Source organism: Peromyscus maniculatus, chromosome 1 (genome assembly GCF_049852395.1).
Source record: "Peromyscus maniculatus bairdii isolate BWxNUB_F1_BW_parent chromosome 1, HU_Pman_BW_mat_3.1, whole genome shotgun sequence".
In the NCBI taxonomy this organism is placed as follows: domain Eukaryota; kingdom Metazoa; phylum Chordata; class Mammalia; order Rodentia; family Cricetidae; genus Peromyscus; species Peromyscus maniculatus.
The window spans coordinates 54,637,588-54,661,958 of record NC_134852.1 but is presented as its reverse complement, the minus strand read 5'-3'; the positions used below and the strand labels follow the sequence as shown (position 1 = coordinate 54,661,958).

General features: G+C 50.8%; 1 protein-coding gene across 1 annotated transcript in view; it reads right to left on the bottom strand.

Annotated features, from left to right (window-relative positions):
• LOC102902857 (BOS complex subunit NOMO1) overlaps positions 1-24,371 on the bottom strand; it is a 72,404-nt gene that overhangs the window by 9,787 nt on the left and 38,246 nt on the right. The window contains exons 19-29 of the mRNA XM_042276737.2: positions 23,793-23,990; positions 23,629-23,711; positions 22,431-22,590; positions 22,191-22,317; positions 17,859-17,972; positions 13,249-13,376; positions 10,608-10,749; positions 5,808-5,891; positions 4,129-4,239; positions 2,671-2,772; positions 1,027-1,146 (exon numbers count right to left, since the gene is read on the bottom strand). Coding sequence (XP_042132671.1) covers positions 1,027-1,146; positions 2,671-2,772; positions 4,129-4,239; positions 5,808-5,891; positions 10,608-10,749; positions 13,249-13,376; positions 17,859-17,972; positions 22,191-22,317; positions 22,431-22,590; positions 23,629-23,711; positions 23,793-23,990 — 1,369 coding nt within the window. The remainder of the gene's footprint in view (positions 1-1,026; positions 1,147-2,670; positions 2,773-4,128; positions 4,240-5,807; positions 5,892-10,607; positions 10,750-13,248; positions 13,377-17,858; positions 17,973-22,190; positions 22,318-22,430; positions 22,591-23,628; positions 23,712-23,792; positions 23,991-24,371) is intronic.

Genomic DNA, 24,371 nt, shown 5'->3' with positions numbered 1-24,371 from the left:
AAAAAAAAAAAAAGCTGGCCAGAAACAAACCAAGCTAAGGCCAGGCATTAATAATTAGGACAAAGCCTCTGTGTGTGATTTATTTGGGAGCTGGGTGGCGGGCCCCATAAATAGCAGAAACCACCGCCAACAATGACCAGCTCCACAGCTGTAAAGTGAGGCCTTTCTTTTCCACAACAGTGTTTTGCATTTGTTTAGTGTAAGTGTGTGTGTGTGTGTGTGTGTGTGTGTGTGTGTGTGTGTGTGTGTGCGTGTCTGCATGTACCACGCATGTGTGTGTTCCAAGGATAACCTGTGGGAGTTGGTTCTCTCCTTCCACCACGAGAGTTCCAGGACTGAACTCAGGTCATCTAGTGTGCTGGTGAGTGCCCTTACCCGCTGACCTGCTCAATGGTACTTCTCTTTTGTAAGGCAGTTTCCGGGGCTCCACTCTCAGGCCCCCGACCTGAGCTTTGGCCTAGAACCCACCATTGGCGTCTCGGTTAAGTTCACAGTGACTCCACCACACACAAGCTCCTGAAACCAACCCCAATGGTCTCTGAATGTAGAACACACACACCAGCTTTGCTGGCCAGTGAAGCCGGCTACTACAGGGCTGTGAAACTGACCAGGCTCTTCTCCCTCGGGCATCTTGTCAACCTGTCTGCTCTTTTCTCTTGCAGGGTGTACTGGTCTAATTGTTCAGGCTGTACTATATCCATGCCTGCTGACATTTACAAACGGTCCCTGCACTGTCTGTGAAGATGCAACTACTGCTGCTACAGACTGGTGTCCTGATGAAGGAATGCCAGCCGCCGGTCACAGGAAAACAGCGTCCCTCTCCCTGTCACTGACCCGAGCAATTCTGCCCTCTGTGACTGGTTTCCCGTAACAGGCATCAGTGCAGGGGATGGAAGAAAGGTGTCCAGGGAGATCCAAGATGGGGAAACGGCCTATCGGGGAGTCGCGGAGCCCTGCTGACGGCTCTGCTCATCCCCTCCAGCCATGGATTTTGTTGTTGTTTTTAAACTCCACACTCTTACTCACCGTGGGACTGAAAACCAGAGTGATGTGTTTGTGGTAGCCCACTGCAGTGAAGGACACCTGTGGCAGGACGTAGTCGTACTGGGATCTGGGGAGCGTGGAGTCCAGGAGCACAACGTAGTTCTGTTGGTGTAGGACAGACAGCTCAGGCGAAGCAGGAGACACATGCAACACTCTACGTTCTGTAAAGAAGCCCAAGTCTCTGCATCTAACCCAACCACGGTCACTAACTTTCAGGCCGTAACAGCCGTGGGCCTCCAGTGCCTCTGAGCCTGCCTCTTCTACGACTAGACAGATGGGCCTCAGTACTTCTTTACACATACTCTGCCTGGGTAATTACAGTCCTTCAAGGACCGGCTTCAAGAAACACACAAGTTCTTACAGGTGATTCTGGTGGAAGGGGTGTGATAGAGCTGTGAAAGCTGGCAGTGCCATAAAACGAGCTTGAGTGCTCGGGATGTGACTTGATTGGCTCATAACTGGCAAGTTCTAGAAAAGCAGCATCTCTACGATGGTCGTGGTGGAAAACCGAGGCCTGTGCCAAACTCTGGCACCCTGACTGTGACGCAGGGAGACTGCTCTGTTTCACAGGCAGGGAGAGCAGCCAACAACCTCAAGTTCCATGCCAGCGCCAGCCACTAGTGTAGACACAAAGGGGCGCTGTGGAGCAGCCCGCCTGGGGAGTAAGGAGCTACAGTAAGGAGCACCACACCCGAGGCTCACGGAGGACAGCCTCAAGCTAAAACCATGGAAAGCGCCGGGCGGTGGTGGCGCACGCCTTTAATCCCAGCACTTGGGAGGCAGAGGCAGGTGGATCTCTGTGAGTTCGAGGCCAGCCTGGGCTACCAAGTTAGTCCCAGGAAAGGCACAAAGCTACACAGAGAAACCCTGTCTCGAAAAACCAAAAAAAAAAAAAACATGGAAAGCAAGCTCTCTGCAAAGCCCCTCAGTGAACCAACAGTAACTGACAACTGAGGTGGAGACAGACCCCGCTGAAGCTCAAAACATGCCAAATGGGTAGAACAGAGACACACTGTAACACATTGTAACTGCCACACAGAGAATGGGGTGCTGCTCAGCGGCACAGAGCTCGTGTGAGGCCCTGGTACGATACTCAGCAACAGGGGAAACCTGAGAGCAAGAGACTTGCCACACAGGAGAAAGAAGAGCCATCAGGAGGCCAAGGAAGTCCTAGAGAAAGATGGGCAGCGGGCCCAAGTGCTAAGAGTGAGGTTGCCCTGCTTCAACTACGATACTTCCCAACAGCGGGCCGTGAGCAGCAAACACGTAATGAGAGAGCTGATGACAGGGAGCGGACGTACCACAGACTCTTCCCTGAAACGCAGACTACAAAACCGTGCAGAGCAGAGGCAGCTCTGAATTGGCACAACCGTACTTTTTAATACTCGCGCACGTGCATGCACACACATTGAAAAATACTCAAACCAATCAACACCCTGTCACTCCTGATCTCTGGATGCTGGGATTATGTCTGATGGTTTTAAATTCTTTCCAAAATCTCCTGTTAGGAATACGTATTGCTTTTAGAAATAGAAAAACAGTGACTTGAGGACTCGGCCCTGAGAGGCAGCCAGCAGTGTTTAGACTGAGTCATAACAGGCCCGGGTGCCCCAGGCCTGGCAATACCTCGCCATCCCGGAGAAGCGGTGGGAAGTGGAAGAAGAGCGACTGGCCCAGCGACACGGTCTGGATGGGGTTGTCAAGATTCTCACTTCTGTACAGCTTCACCTGCGGGCAGAAAGGAAGGGGCAGTGCTTACGACCCCGAGGGGACATCGTTCACACGGGACAGCCTCTCTCAGGCAGGATGGGAAATGTGGCTCATGTGAGCAATCCCTCCAACCCAAGACTCCAGTGTGAGCACGGCAGAGATGGCAATTCAGGCGGATTTTAAACAGCCATTAACGCCATCATGGCAGAGAGGGACAAGAGCAGCTTCCATGTGCTGAGTGTGCAACAAGCACTTTATACACAATGTTGCCGGTCCTGAGGACAAAGGAGCATCCCTCCACGGAGCTCCAGAGAGCTGAAGGACTTATCCTGAGGCGGGGTCAGCCTCATCCAGCTTATCTCACCATGTCACCTAACCCACTAGGACCTGATCTCCAAGTGTGTGCTGTAGCCTTTGGTTCTGCAGCTGCTTCCAGACAGGCTCCAGTTCTGCACTGATCTGCAGGGACAGTGGCCATCCTCTACCGTGATTGGGGTGCAGGAGGGAGCCACAGTCCGGGCCCACAGCAGAGGCTATGAGGACTCCACCCTTGCCTGCCTCCGGGCCATGCTAAGACCATGTCTGTGTTCTCTGGCTGCATTCAGTATCACAGGTAAATTTTAATTCATTGGCTACATTAAAACTTTAGGTGATTTCAGCTGACTCTGATTTCTAGCTTTTCTAAAAAATTGAAAGTCATTTGAACCCTGAGCCAAAATTTTAGCGTGGCAACAACCAGGTGGCATGAGGCCGTGGTGCCATCCTCACCCTGCACCAGCTCCTCCCCGGCAGGAGTGTGACCATTCAGTTCACACTCACCTCCAGGGCTTTCTGACACTATCCATCCATTCACCCCACACCAATGCCATACAGTCCTGACTAAGGGTGTTGAGTGTACCGCCCAGACCAGGGACAAACCATTAACCTCCCAGAGATCATAGGCCTGTTACAAAAGTTCTCATTTCCCAGGGATCTCGTCAGAGCTGGGAGAAAGGTTCAGGCCACCGTGTCCAGGGTTCTAGTTTTAAAGGAAAGAACCAAGGCACACGGGAGTGCTATGTGTAGCCAAGACAGCAAGATGAGCAGCTCCCAGACTGCCTGACTAGGCATGCTCAGTACCCAGACTAGGAGAATGAACTGTATGAGGTACACTGTCTAAAATTATCCTTCAGTGGGCACTCCATTGTGCTGAGCCTTCGTGGGGCTTTACTGCGATCTGCCAGATTAAAGACTTGACATCACTCGATAACCAGCTCCAAATCCAGGTGTGGCGGCTGTATGGCCGGCCCCTCTAAAGCCAGAGCCAGCTGGGACAGACATGTCTCCCACTGAATCTGAGAGGACAAACTCTGCCTCTGAAGGTGTTGGTCTTACCCACAAAGTGGAAAGATACTCAGAAGAAGTAATCACATTTCCACTCAAGTCGAACTGGTTGATCTGCCGGAAGACTATGATGTTCACGTCATCCACGTCGTTGTTTCCAACCTGAAGAGAGAGGGTGGCACTTAACATCTACAGGAGCTTCTTCCAACCTAGGGAAGGGATGGGTCTGTCCACGGTCACACACAGCAGAAGCCTCTGCCTGGCCCACAGACACAGCAGTACTACACGAGTGTGGTGTTTATTTTCTAAGTTTTCACTACCCGCCAACACATTTTCAAAGCTTGTCTGGCTGTCCATGCCAACCCTATGTGGTGTCCAGAGAGCTCACCTTTCTTTCAGATCAGCTTGACTACAGTCTACACGAAAAGTCCAACCATGGAGCACTCTGGTGTGAGCAGTAGTTGCCCGGTTGTTTACAATGGCAGATGCCATCACCCCAGTTCCCAGACGAGCAAGTCCCACAGGGCCCACCCCCTAATGCCAGTACCTTCAGGCCTCTACAGGCGGCTCTGGGCTCAGAAGCCCTCCAGTCTAGCCAGAGGGCAGAAGAACACTTTAATGGTGTCTGAGCTGCTTCCTATGAATGACCTGGGTCAAAAGCCCGCAGCTGAGAGGCCCTGCTCTTGTTTTACCAAGTAGTCATGCTGCCAAACTGCCCTCCAAATACCTGTTCACGCCCACAGGTCTGTGCCGCTCTCAACCTCGGCCAGAGCAGCGTGTTTCTGTGGTGGACAGTGGCTAAAGCAGAGACTCACAACTGATCACAGTCCTGAGAGCCAGCGACTGTGAGTGCTCCTGCCTAAGGGGCATCTGCCTCAAGTCCCACCGCCACTCAGGACTCGGGACACTGGGAAGAATGCAAGAAGATGGACAGCCGTCAAGTGCTGTCTTCTGGCGTGAGGCGGCCAGTGCCCTGATGAACTGGGGTGAGGCGGCCAGTGCCCTGATGAACTGACAGCAGCTGTAACAGCTGCACGGGACACGCCAGTCAAACTGTAGCGCAGACGTGAGGGTGGAGTTAGAAAGCCCAAGACCTAGCTCAGGAGCTGTGGGCAGCCACACAGCAGGTATGTGTGTGGACAGCACTGACTCAGTGGGCCATTGAAATAAAAAGACAGGATTTGGGAGGGGTACGGAGGACAATTTGGAGGGAGTTAGAAGGAGGGGAGGAGGGAGGCAGATATAATTAAAATACATTGTACATATGCACAAAATTCTCAAAAAGAAAAATGTTAAAAAGTTTTTTAAAAAGACCCTCTCCTAAGGGTTGTGGAGATGACACTTCTCTAAGTGTCGGGACTGAAGTCTGGATTCCCAGAATCCACGTAAAAGACAGGTGGTGTGGTGGCCAACCTGTAATCCCAGCACCCAGGAAGGGGACACAGAGGATCCCCAGGGCAAGCTGGCTGGCCAAGCTAGCTGCATCCATGAGTTCCAGGTTCTGCAAGAGACGCTACCTCAGTAAACAGAGAGCAATCAAGGGAGATGCCCGACATCACCTGTGGCTTCCCCACACATCTTCCTATGTGTACACCCACACACATGCACAAGAAAGAGCCCTACTCATGCGATGCTCTCTGAACTGGGGTTTCCAACCCTACCCCCGAGGAGCACTGGAGGGCCTCTGATCAGGGAAGCCGAGGCCGAGTCACGGCAGGAGCGGTACTTACCTCGATTACCCGATGGTGGGGCAGCGCCCGCTCGATGTGGTCATTGCCTTCTGCCTTCAGCTGCACGTGGTACATGCACCCTGGCTGCGAAGACACCGGTCGTTACTTCTCTACAGAGCCTGTCACACGACCTGAGGGTGGCTTTGCTGCAGGTGGGACATCTTGGGACCACATGGGACATCTCTGCCCCCACTTCCCAGCCCCCCGCACCCCCACTTTCTGAGGAGGCCCTTCGGACACCATCACTGCTGCAGTCTCTCCAGTCGTTCACCCACACGTCCTGACTCACAGAGGACTAACCGTGGCCTGTCCCTGATTTCTAGCATCTATCTTTAGTCTCCTAGACTCTTCCTCCTCTGTGCTCACTCCTGACCTGTACACGGGTCCAGGGGTGACTGGAACCACACTGCTGATCCTTACCAGAGACAAGGTCTCAGGCAAGCAGGATTTGAGGCTTTTTTCTTAGAAAAATAAAAATAAAGTAAATGTTCTTATTTACGTCTGTTTTATTACTCAATTTTACAGGACCAGAAGATTGGAAAGGCTCTGGTGTCAGCTTCCAGCCACCAAGAGCACAGCTCTAGGGTCAGGTCCTGAAGCATGGGTCAAGGCCTCAGGTGTCTGGGGCCCTGGAGGAGAAGAACCCAGGGTGGACGGTTGTTTCTAACCCAGCACAGACTGGACAGCCGCGCTCTGCAGCTCTGAGCACCGCTGTGTGCACGGGCCGAGTGAGGGGCCTCAAGCCCACAGCGGCCTCTAGGCCATTTTCCCTTTATGGTCATCTTTTTCATATGTTGCTTGAATTCTACAAAGAGCACATGAGATCTTACAAAGATAATAAATCTCTTACTTAAAAAAATAAAAACACTATGCCAAAGATGTCCCACAGACCCCCAAACATAACCATTGCTAATAGCTGCCTTCTACAACTTGATGGTAAGAACCTACTGCTAAGACACCACCTACCTAGGTCACAGGGCAGGGAGAAATCTAGGTGGTACTCACCTGCAAGCATCACCCCTACACTGGCTAGTGTGGTGACACTTTATCTGTGTCCCCCAATAAAGTTTACCTGAGGATCAGAGGAAAAAGGCAGCCACTGTATTAACATAAAAGTCAGGCAGTGGTAGCACATGCCTTTAATCCTGTCACTCGGGAGGCAGGGATCTGTCTGGATCTCTGAGTTCAAGGCCACGCTGGGAACAGAGCCAGGCATGGTGGTACATGCCTTTAATCCCAGCACTAACCATAGAGGTCTGGAGGTCTGTACAGACAGACAGGAAGTGACAGAGCTGGGCAGGAAGAGAAAGTGATGTAGCTGGGCGGAGAGGAAGTTAGATAGCAGAACAGAAAGGCAAATAGGCAGAAAGGAAGTAGGTCGCTTTGGAAGCTGAGGAGTTGGTAAGGTGAGGTAAGGTGAGGTTGGCTGTGGCTTTTCCTATTCCTCTTCATCTCTCAGATTTTCACCCTGATATCTGGCTCCAGGTTTTTTTTTTTTTTTTTTTTTTTTTTTTTTATTAATCAGACCATTTAACACTTGGTTCTAGAGGCTGGCATTATTAGGGCTGGAAGGTGCTGTGCGCAATCCCAGAGGAGAAAGGTCATTACCAGTCTCACCTAACTACAAGCCCTGCACTAGGAGTAAGCCGTCACCTTTTACTTTATTTTACTAGTTCTGGATTTAGGGGCTGCTCCACAGCCGGCACCCACACCTGACTCGACAGGACACAGTCATGGCCTGGGGAAACCGACTGCTATTATAACGTAAATGAACTCGGCCATCAAATGCTCCTGATGACACTGCTGCAGTCACAGGTCAGGCCGCACTAACCCACACCCGAGACGATGCTTCCTCCTGAAGACAGTAATTAGCATAGAAGCTCACCACTGCACAACTGTACCACAACCTCCCTCAGTGCCCAGAGGCCTATGGAAAAAAGGGGGTAGGAAGACTCTAAGAGCCAGAGGTAGTACATGACTTCAGGGAAACAGTTTTCTGGATACAATAGTGTGGGTATTCCTATGAACTCAGAGACTATGACAGAATGCTTAAGACCTACTGTGTAAGCCAGACAAAAACCCACCCATAACCAAGAAGCTCTTTGCAATTGGTACTTTTGGGGATGAGGAAAAACCAGGTTTCTCCAATCAAGTGACACTGGGTACATCAACCACACTCCAGGTCATGTCCTGTGCCCAGGAGTGGTCAGCCAACACAAATTAAATCCCATAATTTATTTCAGCTTTTCTGGGAGTCTTTTTGAAGAGAGAAAAGATATAAAATTGGGTGAGTAGGAAGAGGATCAGGGAGGAGTTGGAGGAGGGGAAAAGAATACGATCAAAATATATTGTATGAAAGTTTCAAAGGATAAATAAAACATTATTAAAAATAAAACACTGTGAAGCCAGGTAAAGGTAAGACCACAATTAGACATGTGTTCAATTAGGCCTAGGAGTTCTAGTCAAAAGTTACTGGCAGCTTGAGGGGAAGAGACTCAAAGAGAGGAGAGATGGTACCATTAAATCTGGGAACAGTGGCCACTGCCACTGCCAGGGCTAGGCTACAATCCTTCTCAAGCCTTGGCTAGCTGTCCCAGGGGTGTGCCTACAGCCTCTGGCAGCTGTGCTGGCCACCTATATCAACCTGACACAAGCTAGAGTCATTCAGGAAGAGAAAATTCCTTCATAAGATTAGCCAGCAGGCCATTCTGCAGAGCAGTTTCTTAGTGACTGATGGGGAGGGCCCAGTCCAGAGTGGGTAGTGCCATCCCTGGGCTGGTGGTCCTGGACGCTGGAAGAAAGCAGGCTGAGCAAGCCAGAGGGAAGTGTTGTGGGATATATTCAATCACACTGGGAACCCCAAATTTGCATTAATTAAATAAAATCAACCTTGGTTCAGGGGGTAGAGTCAGGAACTAGTTGACTGGAATTAGCCAAAGAGTCCAGAGGAGCCAGAAATTTGGATAGAGAGCCTCACAGGACAGAGTAGGGTGGGACTTGGAGTTTCGAGTTTTTCTTTTTGGGTTGGCATGAGTGGAGAGACATGTCTCTTGCTGGGTCTCTGTCCAAAAAAGAAGGTCAGCTGGTTGCCTCTCGGCTTCTCTGATCTAGCAGGTTTCACCCCCACATCTGACTTCCGAGTCTTTGTTGGTAAATAGAATGACAGAGACTTGGTTTAAACCTATATCTCATGACAGCAGCAGAGCCAGGGCCATGGGACTGGAAGTCCTCCAGGCCGTGAGTCTGAGTGGCTGGCAGGGCACTGACTGTGGACCACGGGGCCGCAGATGGTAGCTGAAAGATCAGTACATTGAGGTACAGCCACTAAGCCGACAGAAAAGCGTCAGGGAAGCAAGTCAGTAAGCAGCACTCCTCCATGGCCTCTGATCGGCTCCTGCCCTGTTTGAATTCTTGCCCTGACTTCCTTTGATGATGAACAGTAATGTGAAAATATAAGCAAAACAAATGCTTTCCTCTTCAGCTTGATTGTGGTGATGAAACAACCCTGACTGCGAGGGCGGCCATGTCTAAAGGCGCAGCTTTCTTCCAGAGACGCCTCCACGGGCACTCTGGCCGTCGAGGTGACATGGACAAATGCAGCCAGGCGCTCACCACCTAAGTGAGCTGAAATCCGTCACCTCAGAAGGCATCTCCGGCCTGCCCCCACTCTGGAGAAGACCCACACCTGCTGTGAGGTCTTCCCTGTGGAAGGAAGCACACTCTGCCTCCATGAGCAAGTCACTGAAGGAGCACCAATGAACTAACACTGGGGAGAGACAGCTGTGGTGAGCATCAGTGGCGGCGGCAGCAGCGGCAGGAATTACCACCACAGAGAAGGGGGCCATTTAATTAAATCAAATGTGTTAACTGGGAACTGAGAGCAAACCAGGCCAGCAGGACCCCGGGGGAAGAAAGGTGATACACAGTTCTCACTCTAAAACCTAGAAGGAAGAAAGCGGGGCATGACGGGACGGGGCGGGGGCCGCCAAGAACAAGAAGCAAGCGCCGCTCAGTGCAGGGAGGGCCACCTGAGGCAGGCTCTGCTCAGTCCGGCACATTACCATTTACTGACGGGCAGCCACGTCAGTAAATTGTCGGGGCCAATATTCTCACCCCACTGTATAGATGACAGAGCGGACACAGAGCACAGAGTCCTTGTCGGGGACTCTGCAAACACCACACGAGCAGATGAACATGTAAACAACTTAAACTCCAGGATAAAGGCACCACAGTCTCAAAGCCAAGAGTCGTGGCTCAGTGGTCCCAGGAACAAGTGGCTCCTTGGTGCCATACAGTAAAGCCATGTTTTTATTTTTCCTTAACTAGTTAATGTTTAAAAATCAGGAATTGGGACTGTGTAGAGATGGTAGTTAAGGAATTTTTTTCAACAAAATATGATGAGGAGGCTTCTCTTTTAAAAGTTCTAACTACTTGGCAACACTGTTCATACTCGTAGTCAGCATAAACTGGAGCTGAGCAACAGGCCCAGGCCTTTACCTGTGCCATGTCCTCCAGTCCTGACCACTCCATCTGCCAGCACCTTAGCCAATCACTCCCAGTGCCCCTCGGTTTCATAGCCCTGGCATACACCACAAGCACTCAGCACTGGGCAAAGCTATACCAATCCCCCTTTAGAGGCCCTATTTTCCCACAGACCAAACCAGCCATGTTGGCTAAACACAGCGGCAGCTACAATCGGGGATTCTAGAGTCCCACCTCCATCCCGTGGCCCCACTGTCCCACAGGGACACCACTGACAGCGAGAGGAAAAACCCCAACAAAACACACAGCCTCCCTCACCAGCAGTCCACGTAACCGGAACTTTCCGTCCTCATCCGTCACGGTGTCTTCTCCGTAGATGCTACAGTCCTTCTGCCCGACGGCTTCCACCGCGACACCCTGCTCGGGGTCTCCGTTTAAAGAGGACACTGTGCCGTAGCAGCTGGTGCGACAAGAGAAGAAGAGGCACGTGGCACCCTCAGTCCTCGGAAGCAAAGGGACTGTTTACCAAGGGTGACAGGGCAGAACCGCTCCGTGCAGACACGTCCACACAGGCTCTGCAGCGGGACCTGGCCAGCAGCAGGACATGCTGTAAGCCACTGCTCCTGTCCATCTGGAAGTCCACTCCAGGAGGCTGACACAGGGGCTAAACTGTCTTCATCCTTGCTAATCTTCAATTTAAATATGGAACATTCAATGATGTAAATAACTCATGAGGATTTTCATACCACATAATTGGTTGAAATGGTCCATTTTTTACCCCTAATCTTTCTGATTATCCTTCATCCCAAATGCTTTTGTAAACCCATGTTAACATGTATGTGTGTGTACATGTATATAGTCTGTACCTATCCTGTACCATCTATACATAGTGAATATCCATCCACTCAACTGTAGTTAGGATTTGCATACATCGCCTCTGAGAGTACTGAGAAGAAATGGAAACTCTGGGTGTCTCCTGGAAGGGAGCTGGGGACCAAGGAGGCACGAATAGAAATGTCATTTATTTATTTACTTGTTTATTTGGAGGAATTTCTTCTTGTTGTTTTGGTTCCATTTGATTCCTGAGGCAAGGTCTCTCTATGTAGCCCTGGTTATCCTGGAACTACAAATTGGCTGGCCTCAAAACTTGGGGATTTACCTGCCTATGTCTCAGATTCAAGGAGTGTACCATCATGCCCAGCCAAGAAAGGTATTTCCATTGTCTACACTTTTCCAAGATTTATTTCCTCCTCTTTAAAAATGTAATCATAGAAGCCAGGCAGTGGTGGCGCACGCCTTTAATCCCAGCACTTGGGAGGCAGAACCAGGCGGATCTCTGTGAGTTTGAGGCCAACCTGGTCTACAGAGTGAGATCCAGGACAGCCAGAACTATATAGAGAAACCCTGTCTCGAGAAAAAAAAAATGTAATCATAGTTAAAACATTTTTTTAAACATGCATTTTTGTAGTAAGGCACTAGGTTCCCACAGATGAGTTTTCAAAAAGCATGCTGGTGACTGGACAGCAGGCGACACACTGGAAGGAAGGCGGGAAGTGGGGGGGGCAGTGGGAGGAGGGCGGGAAGTGGGGGGCACTGGGAGGAGGGCGGGAAGTGGGGGGACACTGGGAGGAGGCAGGAAGTGGGGGGGACACTGGGAGGAGGGCGGGAAGTAGGGGGGACACTGGGAGGAGGGCGGGAAGTGGGGGACACTGGGAGGAGGGCGGGAAGTGGGGGACACTGGGAGGAGGGCGGGAAGTGGGGGACACTGGGAGGAGGCGGGAAGTGGGGGGGCACCTGGGAGGAAGGCGGGAAGTGGGGGGACACTGGGAGGAGGCGGGAAGTGGGGGACACTGGGAGGAGGCGGGAAGTGGGGGACACTGGGAGGAGGCGGGAAGTGGGGGACACTGGGAGGAGGCAGGAAGTGGGGGGCAGTGGGAGGAGGGCGGGAAGTGGGGGACACTGGGAGGAGGCAGGAAGTGGGGGGCAGTGGGAGGAGGGCGGGAAGTGGGGGACACTGGGAGGAGGCAGGAAGTGGGGGGCAGTGGGAGGAGGGCGGGAAGTGGGGGACACTGGGAGGAGGCAGGAAGTGGGGGGCAGTGGGAGGAGGGCGGGAAGTGGGGGGACACTGGGAGGGCGGGAAGTGGAGGACACTGGGAGGGCGGGAAGTAGGGGGGACACTGGGAGGAGGGCGGGAAGTGGGGGGACACTGGGAGGACAGGAAGTGGGGGGGACACTGGGAGGGCGGGAAGTAGGGGGGACACTGGGAGGAGGGCGGGAAGTGGGGGGGACACTGGGAGGAGGGCGGGAAGTGGGGGGACACTGGAAGGAGGGCGGGAAGTGGGGGGACACTGGGAGGAGGGCGGGAAGTGGGGGACACTGGGAGGAGGGCGGGAAGTGGGGGACACGGGGAGGAGGGCGGGAAGTGGGGGACACGGGGAGGAGGGCGGGAAGTGGGGGGACACTGGGAGGAGGGCGGGAAGTGGGGGGACACTGGGAGGAGGGCGGGAAGTGGGGGGACACTGGGAGGAGGGCGGGAAGTGGGGGACACTGGGAGGAGGGTGGGAAGTGGGGGACACTGGGAGGAGGGCAGGAAGTGGGGGGCACTGGGAGGGCGGGAAGTGGAGGACACTGGGAGGAGGGCGGGAAGTGGGGAACACGGGGAGGAGGGTGGGAAGTGGGGGGACACTGGGAGGAGGGCGGGAAGTGGGGGACACTGGGAGGAGGGTGGGAAGTGGAGGACACTGGGAGGAGGGCGGGAAGTGGGGAACACGGGGAGGAGGGTGGGAAGTGGGGGACACTGGGAGGAGGCACAGCAGTCCCCTATGCATTGCACGGGAGAGTCCCCTCCTGGTCTCGACCTTATCTCAAATCCTCCCCAGATTCAGTCGACGTGAAGCCTGGGGGCACTTCTAGATCCGAGCCCAGGGAGGCCCGCCTCCGGCCTGGGGAGGGCACGCACCTGTAGGCAGTTCGGAAGCCAGTGATGGTGATCCTCAGGTTCTGCCCCTCCTGAACTTCTATCATCTGCGAGGACGGCTCAAAGCGGAACTCCTTCATCATGGGTTTGAAGTAGTACTGGCCCGGGCTCTGCCAAGAGACAGCCACAATCATGATGGCCCCACACTGCGGGTGGCTCAAGTCACAACGGGCACAATCAGTGCTGGCATTCTGGCCCGCCCCTGGGGACTCGCCCTGCGTCCTGACATAAGGCCTCCTTTGGGAAAGACCCCTCCCTTCCTTCTCCCTTTCTTACCATGAGGTGGGCACGCCCCTGCTTTCCCTTTCTCTCCCTTTCTGTTTTCCGCCCTCCCTCTCTTCCTTCCTCTGTCTATTATAATAAACTTTCTGATTGTTTTCTTGCAGTTTTACAGTTTGCTACAACATGTGAGTCAGAAATGAAGAGGCCAGTTTCGACCTGCTCAGCACACACTGGTTCTACCTTATCTTAAGATTTATAAATTTATTTTATTAGATATGATTAAAAATCTGTTAAAATTTTTAAAAAATTAAAACCATTAACACTGGGAAATAAGACAATGCTTGTTTAATAAGATATTAAAGCTGCACCTCAATGCTTTTATACACAAGAATATAACTTGCTCTGGCAACCAGACTTTATAATCTAAGAGTCACCCAGATGATAATGGTTTGATTATGGTTATGTCATATTTTCTTCCTTTTAAAATACAAGAGAATACTTTATTTTTGATATTGCAAGAAGACATCTGAGAGATTTAAATGCTTCAGATTAATTTCCTATTCTATGATACTGTTATATTAAGATTTCAAAAGTTCAGATTTTATCATTAATAGAATTCTGATACTGCTTGGGTGACAAGCTCAGGATTTTAAATTTTTCTTGGTTGTCTTCTAAATATAAACTTAAACTTCTCATTAGGCCAAAGACAGTCTGTCCAACTTGGACCTGGCTCTCTCTAAACAAAAAATATACACATCCTTTAACCCAAATCTGTAATCTTGCTAAGACTCAAAGGTATGAGCCTAAATACTCCTTGTCTGCTTTTCTACAATTTGGATTTCAATACTGATTGGTAATACTAATATATCTATGTCCTTTTATTTTATTTAATATATTTTATGTCCTTTTATAAAAAAAGAATTCATATAAGCCTCGGAGGATCAAAAGAAGCCATTGGATCCAGTTCACAGAGGTCAAAATGACTCCAGGTAAGTACAACAGTACAGCCTGAGTTTCCAAACTCCTCCCCTTCCCAATTACTAAGGCTGTGGGCCTAAAGGTTCCAAATAAGTCATAATTTTAACTTTGTCTCTAGTCTGTCTGCTTCAGCAGGCTTCCACTTGGCTGGCAGACACATCCAAGCGTCAATTACTGACTGCAATCTACCCCAGAGGACCACAGGCTCTAGACTTGCTGAAGGCTGATATGATGGGGACCAGTCCAACCAAACATAACTGTTCCCTGTCTCTACAGCCAGGTCAGATGTCCACATACTTCTGATAGTAGTCCACTGCCTGGGTTTGACTAGGCTCTTGGCCTCCTTAGGCTCTGATCGTCTGTGCCCCATTTCAGCTTGAAGCAGTTATAGAAGAGAGTATATCGTCCCCCCAGCCCCCCAAAACAGGCTAAAAGGCTATGTCAAAGAAAAACTCCCTGGTATAGGGGACAAAATGTCTACCTATAATGCCCATTGATATCCTAAAAAACTGGGCCCAGAGTTGTCAATTAATAGATTTATTAACTAAAATGGTTCTGCAATAAGATAAGACACTTGGCCTTCTTTATGCAGAACCAAAAAGGTATTATATGACCTTAAGAAATTATTATTTCTATATAAATCATTCAGGGTTATAATGTGGCTGTACTTAAAGATGAAAACTACAGGGCCTGAAAAAATAACAGTACCGCCGGGCGGATCTCTGTGAGTTCGAGGCCAGCCTGGGCTACCAAGTGAGTTCCAGGAAAGGCGCAAAGCTACACAGAGAAACCCTGTCTTGAAAAAAACCAAAAAAAAAAAATAATAATAATAATAATAATAATAATAATAATAACAGTACCAGAATGTATGTCTAGCCTCCTTGTCTTTGCTACCATTGGTAAGCTGTAACTGATTAGGAAAACTGTACATCCAGATTTAACTTACATATGCTCTCAGAGTTAATTTAGATATACCTAACAGATTTTGTTCCCCAAGTTCTCAAACACCTTTGGAGATCTGAGAATATGGCATTTAAAATAAATCTTTTAATGATAGAGAGACATGTCAGCTCCTGGCAGCATCCTGTATCTTCTCCAAGATAGATGGCCACAGAAGAACTTCCACTGGCCACATAGTAAAAAGCTGAGATCCTGTCCAGACTGTAAATAAGTGGAACAATGGAGGACTGGTTTGCCCCATGCTACAAAGTCAAGGTGGATCAGTCTCCCCAAATTCCTACTCCACAAAAAATAATCTGTCAGATCTTCTGGGCTTAGCAGCTGAACAGGTGCTGCTTTGGGGGCTTCTGTCCCCCAATGACTACAGTGAGATTTGGGATTGCTGCTTAGGTAGCTGGAAAGCTTTCTCACTTCTTCTAAAATTTATCCTTCTAGATCTGACGATGCTTGATGACTAGGGCACCAGTTTAACAGTCCCAATCTCAAGGCTACAAGCTCCTTGACAGCTCATTAGGAAGTTTCCTGTTAAAAATACAGACAGGTGTGCCTCATTCACAGACTTCACGGTACAGGATAGACTGGTTTCAGACATAACTGGAGGTTCAAAGTTTTAATATTGATAAATGCAGTTTTGATAAACTGATACAGCATTGACTACAAACAGTTCTTAAGAGTCCTTAAATTTCTATGAATTTTTAATCCTTTTGCCATGACACCAGGATGTAAATCTGTTCCAGCTGTCTGACAGATACCTGCAGGCTCCTGGGAAAAGTTCTGCTACAGTCTCCAGAGCCCATTTTGACCCCACCCATTATCCAGCATAATTTGCAGTTTCACTCTTGCCTGGGCCAAGGCCAATCCACAGAGGATCCTCCAGATACACCAGCCCCTGCACCAGCTCTGAGGATACCAACCACCAACAGAGGACGCCAACTGGGATGGATGCACCCCCACCTCCAGAGAAACAACAGATACGATGGTTCATGTGCTCTTAAAAAACACATCATCCCTCAATTCACTGTGGGTACCACCTCTCCAGGCTCAAACATGCACCTACCCAGGAACCAGAACATGGTTTTCCAAGATGTCCCAATAAAGAGACATCTTGTGTCTTACACACTCACCCTTGCCTCCTCTGTATAATCAGGGCACTTCTCTGTTCCATTCTTTCTGGCAGTTACCACTCTTCCCATGGCTAGGTCCACTGATGAGGCCAATGATAACAATCTGCTTTTTCTCCTAGCAACCTGCCTTCTCAGCTCCCCCAAAGAACAGATGCCTGAGGTCTCCACGCCTGAGGTCTTCACGATGACAGCCAACTGAATGCTTCATCACTCACATCTCCCACTGTGCATGACCCGACTCCCAACGTCCCCCAACCACTTCACTCCTTGTCAGCAGAAGCAGTCTCGAGAATTCAGCGCCCTTATTCCCCCACTTGCTATCCAGAACTCGCCTTTTTACAACAATCAAAACAGAGGAACGTTGGCATTCTGGCCCACCCCTTGGAACCCGCCCCGAGAGTCCTGACGTAAGGCCTCCTCTGGGGAAAGACCCTTCCTCCCTTTCTTGCCGTGAGGTGTGAACATCTCTGCTTTCCCTCTTTCTCTCCCCCTTTCCCTCTATCTCTCTACTATAATAAACTTCTATGTGGATGCTGTGCCTGGGGTATGAGTAACTTTCCACCGTGCCATGCTGACTGCCACCATGTCTGCATGTCATGTCTCCCTCACCCACTGGGGCATCTTGGCCTCCCACATGCCCTATCATTACAATCAGGACAGAGCATCAGAGCCTCCAGACACACAGAAATGGCCGCCCTATTCCTGCAATGTAGACAGGGAGTTGCTGCTACCACCTTTAGCACCTCAGCAAAGCAGAAGTCACACCTGAACTACAAGAATCAGAACCGACAGGCAGAGCCAGCAATGACTCAGCACACAAGCAGCAGGGGAGCAGCGGCGGACGTGCAAAGCCTGTGACCGTCTAGGTGCCCTGCAGCAGGTTCACGCTAGCCACTTCACTCCAGGAGCGAAGCCAACGCATGTGCAACTCCACTGGCCTTGGACCCCACCTCCAATGAAAACTTGGTACTTCACCCCTTTACACATGGAGTGGACTTTGAAGAAGAAACCCAGGCAAGCAAGGCACTATCCCACAAGAACAGAAAGCCAAGGGCTGTCTAGGGAGGAGCTGCTGTGGTCAGACAACTGATTACCGGCTGGTGGCGGTGCATGTGTGAGACAACATGGATCAGCAGCAGCGAGTCCTAAGTAAGCCGGGCTGGAGCAGGTGCACCTCTGGAGCCTAAGCCACCCACATGGCAGTCTGTTCTTACACTGTCCAGCACACGCCTGTGCTGTGTCACACGCCTGTGCTGTGTCACACGCCTGTGCTGTGTCCCACCGCGGCGTTGTAGAACACAGCCTTACCAGGTTGGAGAACGTCAGAATGCCGTTGTCTTGGGTCAGGAGGTTGGAACGAAACACACCACCACTGAGGGATAAGAGGACCCCAGGGAGAGGCTGGTCATCTTCAGCCTTTATCTAGGGAGGAAGTAACAACAGGACAAAGTCAAACTTAATAACCACAAAGGCAGCGCTTCCCAAGGGAGCAGGAAGTGGTTAAGGACAGGGGACTCTTCTTCCTCCCACAAGTCGCGGTGAGATGCTGTGGAAGCTTCCAGAACCCTTTCTATGGCCCATACTCACAATGCTGGTATATCTATCAAGGGGCTGGGGGTATGCTGGGCTGGGAGGGGGGGGCAGAAATGGCAGGCTGTGCATGGAGCTCTGCAACTTGCTCTCAATGGCTCACCCAGTTCTGACATTCCCACCTTGCAGCTGTTTAACTGATCAGAACACTCTGGAGCAGAGGGGGCCAGCTGCACACTTCTGAGGCACAAAAGGGGAGACAACCAAAATGTCCCCAACATGTACACCTTTTCCTGAGCAATCAACCACCAGGAGCTGCTGTTACGGTCTGGTGTCAATGTCACCACAGGCTCACGTTTGAACACTTGCTCCCCAACTGGCAGGTGATGTTTTAGGAGGATGCGCAAACTTGGGGGGTGGGCCATGACAGAGGATGGGACTGGCTACCTGTAAGGATTCTGTCCTTAATTATGTCATCAGCCTGCAACGGCATCCCAGCCTAAAAAGCAGGTGGGCCCTCTGTGTGTCCTCTTTCCTTTCCGCTCCTTCCTTCTGTCTACCCCGCCCCCCGCCTCCCTCCTCCCAGTAAAGCTTTAAAAATCTTTTATTCTTTTTATAAAGATGTGATTCTTCCTATCAGCACTCTCCTCCGCCGGCATAGCGGCCAGCAACAAGCAGCGCCATTTAACCAATATTGGTGCCGTGACCCGGATACACCACCGAGCACCGAGGACCTGCTGTGACCGCTGCCTCCTCTTCCCCCATTCAGACCGCGAGCACGCATCCCTCGCCACCTCCACTGGACCCCCACACAGCTACCACTGCCGTCACCACAGTGAGTCTGCCATTCTCGCGGCTGTAGTCTGAGCTATATTCTTTGCGACAGACACCCCAGGGGTTGTCCTCGGGCTGTACTGGCAATAGCAGGCACATTTTCGCTCCTGACAGGGGAAATAGTGTCAATGGTGGACCAACTGCAGTACAGTCGCAGCCCTCACATCCCTTGACGAAGAGGACTCGTGACTTAAGCTGATGCATAGATCTTTCTTCACTCTTGGGGACGCCTGAGATTGTAGTCTGATCCCAGTTTGTTAATTTAATTTTTTATTTTTCTCTAGGCTACAGCCATGAGACAAAGGGGTGGATACTTTTGCCACCTACACTGGCGGATGGATACCTTTAGCTGTTACAGTTTCTTACTTGACATAACAGCGTCGTGGGAACTTCTGCCAGCGAACGGGCAAATAGAAAATTACTTTATCTCCAAGCTTTCTACTAAAGTTCTAAACCCTTCTTCCCCACTTCTGTGTCTGCCACGTGCAACTGTTTCTGTCTGACTTCCGCTGGCAGTGGGCGGGCTCAAATGGGGGGGCTTGGTTTCTACAATGAGCCCTAACTCAACTCCACCCACTCACTCTCAAACTGCCTTGAGAATCACAGATGGTCTGGAAGCAGCTAACTTATAGCCTCAGACAAGTCTTCCCAAAGGATCGGTTTATAGTCTGCCTACTGGCAGATCTTCCAAAAGCTGTCCTTAAGCCATCAATCATCAGGGAAAAAAAAATTCAGGACATGGAGTAAAATCCATCTCTTGTTCCCCAGACCTCCCCGACTAAAACTTAAGCATGTGGAGAGCAAGGCTCCTGACCCCACAAGCAAGAGAGTCATCTGTGGCATTTAAGGTGTGCCAGGGAAGAGATAAAAGCCCGAAAACAAAATTGCCAAGTGCTGGCACTCGCTGACTCCCAAAAGCTGTTGGGTCCCTGTTTTAAGTGAGGAAAAAGGCCACGGGCTAGTGAATGCCCTGCCAGGCCATCAACAGCCTTGTTAAAAGTGCCGCCTAGAAAGACAGAGTCAGCTGACTGCCCCCAGGCGCCAAGACACATGGGTACATGAAGCTAAGACCTCCAGCAGACCTAGGCTGGGCTACAGACATGACAGGGAACCCAGAACACAGCATGGAAGTGATCTGTTTCTTTCCTTCTGGACACCAGAGTCACTGACTCAGTCCTGGGAGTTTTGGGATGCCACCTCTCCTTTATTGTCGGGTACGGAGGACAGCCTTACCCACCTCACCAGATTTAATTGCACCTTCAGAGTTACTTAATGAAAAAAGATTTCCACCTAAAATAGTGGAGTGCTTCACTCCAGATCCCACTGCCTGTGTTTCTCACATGCACACAGACAGGGCCCTGATTTTACCTTGTTCCTAATTCCAAAAAAATAAATTCTCATGCACCACAAGCTTTTCTCTTCCCAGTTCCCTGTTCTAACTCACTGCTCAGCTAATGGTACAGGACCACCACAGAACCGGAGTCCAGAGATCATCAAGTAAGAAACTGTAACAGCTAAAGGTATTTACACCCCCAGACCCAAAAGGGTCTGGGCGCTATAAAAAGACTAATATAAACATCTATTACTGTGAGATGCTTTTAACAATTAATCACCTGTCTCCTGGATGCCAAACTAGTAAAGGAAACAGGTGCCTTAAAATAATGTCTCTGATAAAGCTTAATATGTTTCAAAATCCATAGGGACAGGCTGGATCTACCTCAGATAAATGCCAACATAAAATAATAATGACTCTTCTCTCTAAGTTTTTTTCTGTGTCACCAGCATCTTGTCAAACAGAAAGTTCCCAGCCACAGCCAAGAGGTATACATGTCTCCAGAGCAAACAGATGACAGATAGCATCCCACAATGCCTGTCTACCTCGGAAAACTCCCATTCTCCATTCCCCCAAGAGCCAACCGACGTCCAAAAGTCAGCTGGAAGCAGTTTTTGAGAGGAACAATGCCCCCTATTCCCATCTACCTGCTTTTTTATAATAAGTGAAAGTCTGGGATGTAAGGATTCTGTCCTTAATTATGTCATCAGCCTGCAACAGCATCCCAGTCTAAAAAGCGGGTAGGCCCTCTGTGCGCCCTTTTCTTTCCTTTCCGCTCCTTCCTTCCATCTGCCCCCCCTCCCATAAAGCTCTAAAAGGTAACCATGGCTGTGATTCCTCCGCCACGAGGAGCAGCAGCACAGCATAACCAACACTGCCTTTCCTCTGCCTCGGGATCTATGAAGATGTGAGCCAGTGGCCTCCCCACCTAGACTGAACCCTCAACCCTGAACCTCAACAAATCCTCCTATCCTTGTCACAGCAGTCCATAAATTACCTCTCCAAGGCAAAACAGGTGCACCCCAAACTAAAGACTGGACTTAATTATTACAAGCCCGTCCCCCAGAGAGCGTTCCCTCAGTGGCTGCCAACGCACAGTGTGTCCCCCAGCTTCCCAGTCATCGGTGTTACTTCCATGGATGCCCGTCTGTCGTCTTCTTTTCCTAGAGGTTGTGTGTTCTCGGTCACTCTGGGAGTGTCTTATAAACCACAGATGTCATCTATGGGGCATAGTTCATGCACGTCTGCACCTCCTCACTGTTCTAACCCGCCCTCAGCAATGGTGCTGCAGGCTGTGTGTGTGTGTGCCTTACACAGTCACACCCAACTATTTCACAGCCTGTGCAGTACAATACACTGCACAAAGGACTAGTGGATGAGAGACAGACACTAGGCATCCCCATGGGAACACAGAGCAAGTGAGAATGACAACCTAGGGCCAGGGAGCTGGCTGAGCGCCTGACCAGCATGTGCAAAGCTCTGGGCCCCACCCCAGTACCAAGTATACTGGGTGTGGATGTGCAGGCCTGTCATCTCAGAACTTGAGAGATAAAGACAGGAGGATTGGGAGTTCAGAGATACATTCCACAACACAGGGAGTTAGAGGATTAAAGGACAGTCTGGGCTAGACATCCTGCCTCCAAAGGAAAAAAGTGATAGCTGAAACACGCACAAGCATGTGAAAGTCCGTGTCTCTCCAGTGTGCCCATGTGAAGGAAACCATGGTACACAATTCCACTTACATAAAGCTCCGAAAGATGGCAACTCACTGACAGAAACAGGTGACATCAGCATCAGCGTGAAGGACAACGGGGACAGGACATTTGCTCTTTTGACAGTGGTGGTGTCTGCGATAGTGTGAGCGTGTGTAAAACTGACTGCGCTTCCTGTGTGGTTTCTCATCACGTGCATTACCCTCAATGAAGTGGCCTGGGACACGTTACCTCGAAGCTCACGCCGGCCAAGGCATAAGCCTTGAAGTCTCCCACAGTTCCTTCCACGGCAGTTAGCACGTAGCCCTCCTTCTGGGAGGTCACAGTGTATTCCAGGTCACTGTGCAGGGGGCCAACGCTGCAGGAAAGAGAGCCAAACAATACAGATGGCTGTCTGCAGCTGCAGAGAACGCGTAGCCTTCTTCCCCAGGAAGCCTGAGCCCCACCTGCCTCAGGAGGCTGGGGACATACCTGTAGGCACCTTTATCATCAGTGAAGACAGTGATCAAGGGTGAACTTGCTCCCTTCTCACTGATCACAATCTCGACTCCCTCCAGCTCTGGGTGGATCTGGCCTTCTAGGAACAAGCCCGCCTTCCCGTGGATCTCAATCAACTTCCCTGGACAGTTTTCTAAGGAGGAAACAAAAGGATGGGCTGGTGCTACGGAGGAAGGAGAGGCACCCGCTGGAGTTCTCGGAAGAAAGAGAACCTAGACCCGAGCCATTCAAGATGGAAGCTCTGGCTGGGGAGATGTGCAGTTCTGCAAGTGAGGACACGCGTTTGAATCCCCAGTACCCGCGTCAAAAGCCAAGTTCAGCCATGTGCCTATAACCTTGGGGGTGGGGGAGGGAGGGAGGGTGAAGGCGACCTGATGGATGGCTGGGGCACACGGCTGCCAGTCCGCCTCCAGGTTCCGGGAGACCCTATCTCACCAGAGTAAGGTGGGGACAGAGCGAGACACCTGAAATCTTCTGAGGGGTGCTGCTCACCTCAGACCCGTGGGAAGATGGAAGGGGTGGGGCGCACACACCAGAAACTCACTCTTCCGGCACACTCAGCCCTAAACACACACCACACAAATGTTCCACAGGCAAGCACTGGGATAACTGTTCCTGGAAAATACCTTCCCTCCACACCTGGGAAAAGGAAGACGCACACTGCCCAAACCACTCAGAAGCAGCAAACTCAAGCAGGTCTGGTAACGGTGGTATGGCTTCTCCTCTACCTTTTGGATCGATCAAATCAAAGGAAGACAGGTCCTTCTCCAAAAACACCTCACCCACACTCACAGAAGCTGCCTTCACTTAGACCATTCACTTCTTTTTTTCGTGTTTTCTTGGTTTTCCAAGACAGGGTTTCTCTGTGTAGCCCTGGCTGTCCTGGAACTCGCTTTGTAGACCAGGCTGGCCTCAAACTCACAGAGATCCACCTGCCTCTGCCTCCCGAGTGCTGGGATTAAAGTCATGTGCCACCACCGCCCGGCACCCATTCCCTTCTTTATCCATGCAGCCGACCATCCGTCCATGGGGTCCATCTACTAGCGACATCAAGTACAAAGAGGCTTTGGGTGGCATACAGACATGGCTGCGCAAATGTAACACAAAACTCACTCAAACACATCCAAAGAGAAACAAAGGCAGGACACTCGCTCATGGAGTGGACACCTACCTCCACTGACAGTGGCTTCCATGGACGGGGGGTAAAAGAGGAGCTCTTTGGATGAGGGTGTGACCGTGATTTTCTCTCCAGACCTGAAGGAGTCAGAATGGCTCAGGTTGGCTGGCTGGTTCTATCCACAGAAGAGAGAGCGCAGTGGAGAGCACAAGACTTACCGGGCCCAGTAGGAGAAGTCGTAGGAGAAGGGGCCCTGTAACTCGTCCACCATCTCTTGGCCGGGAGGCCTGGCCCTGCCGGTCTTCTCCCTCTCCTGCCTGCGGGTCTCGATCTCTGCCAGCTGCTGCTCCCTCCGCAGCTCCTGTGCAGACTTCAGAGGGCCCAAGACCAAGGCTGGTTCGCTGTCGATGGAAGACCTGGAGACGAGCGAGAAGAGGTTGGCTATGGGACGTGGTGCTCATCCTGCACTGAATGGGAACTTGACAGTCCCACAACTGGGGACACGAGTAAAAGCCAGACACCTTACAGTGGCACACAGCAGCACAATCCTTCAGTAAAATCATTAACTGGGGCTGGAGAGAAGGACCAGCTGTTGGCTGCTCTCCCAGAGGAGCTGGGTTTGACTCCAGGCCCTCTTCTGGCCCCTACATGCACATGGTAGACATACATGCAGGTAAAACATCCCATATACAGAAACTAAAATAAAATCATAATAAGCATGAATTAGTTTAGCAAAAAGTAAAAAATGGGGCTGAGGAAAGTGCTTGCTTGATACATAAACATGAAGATCTGAGTTT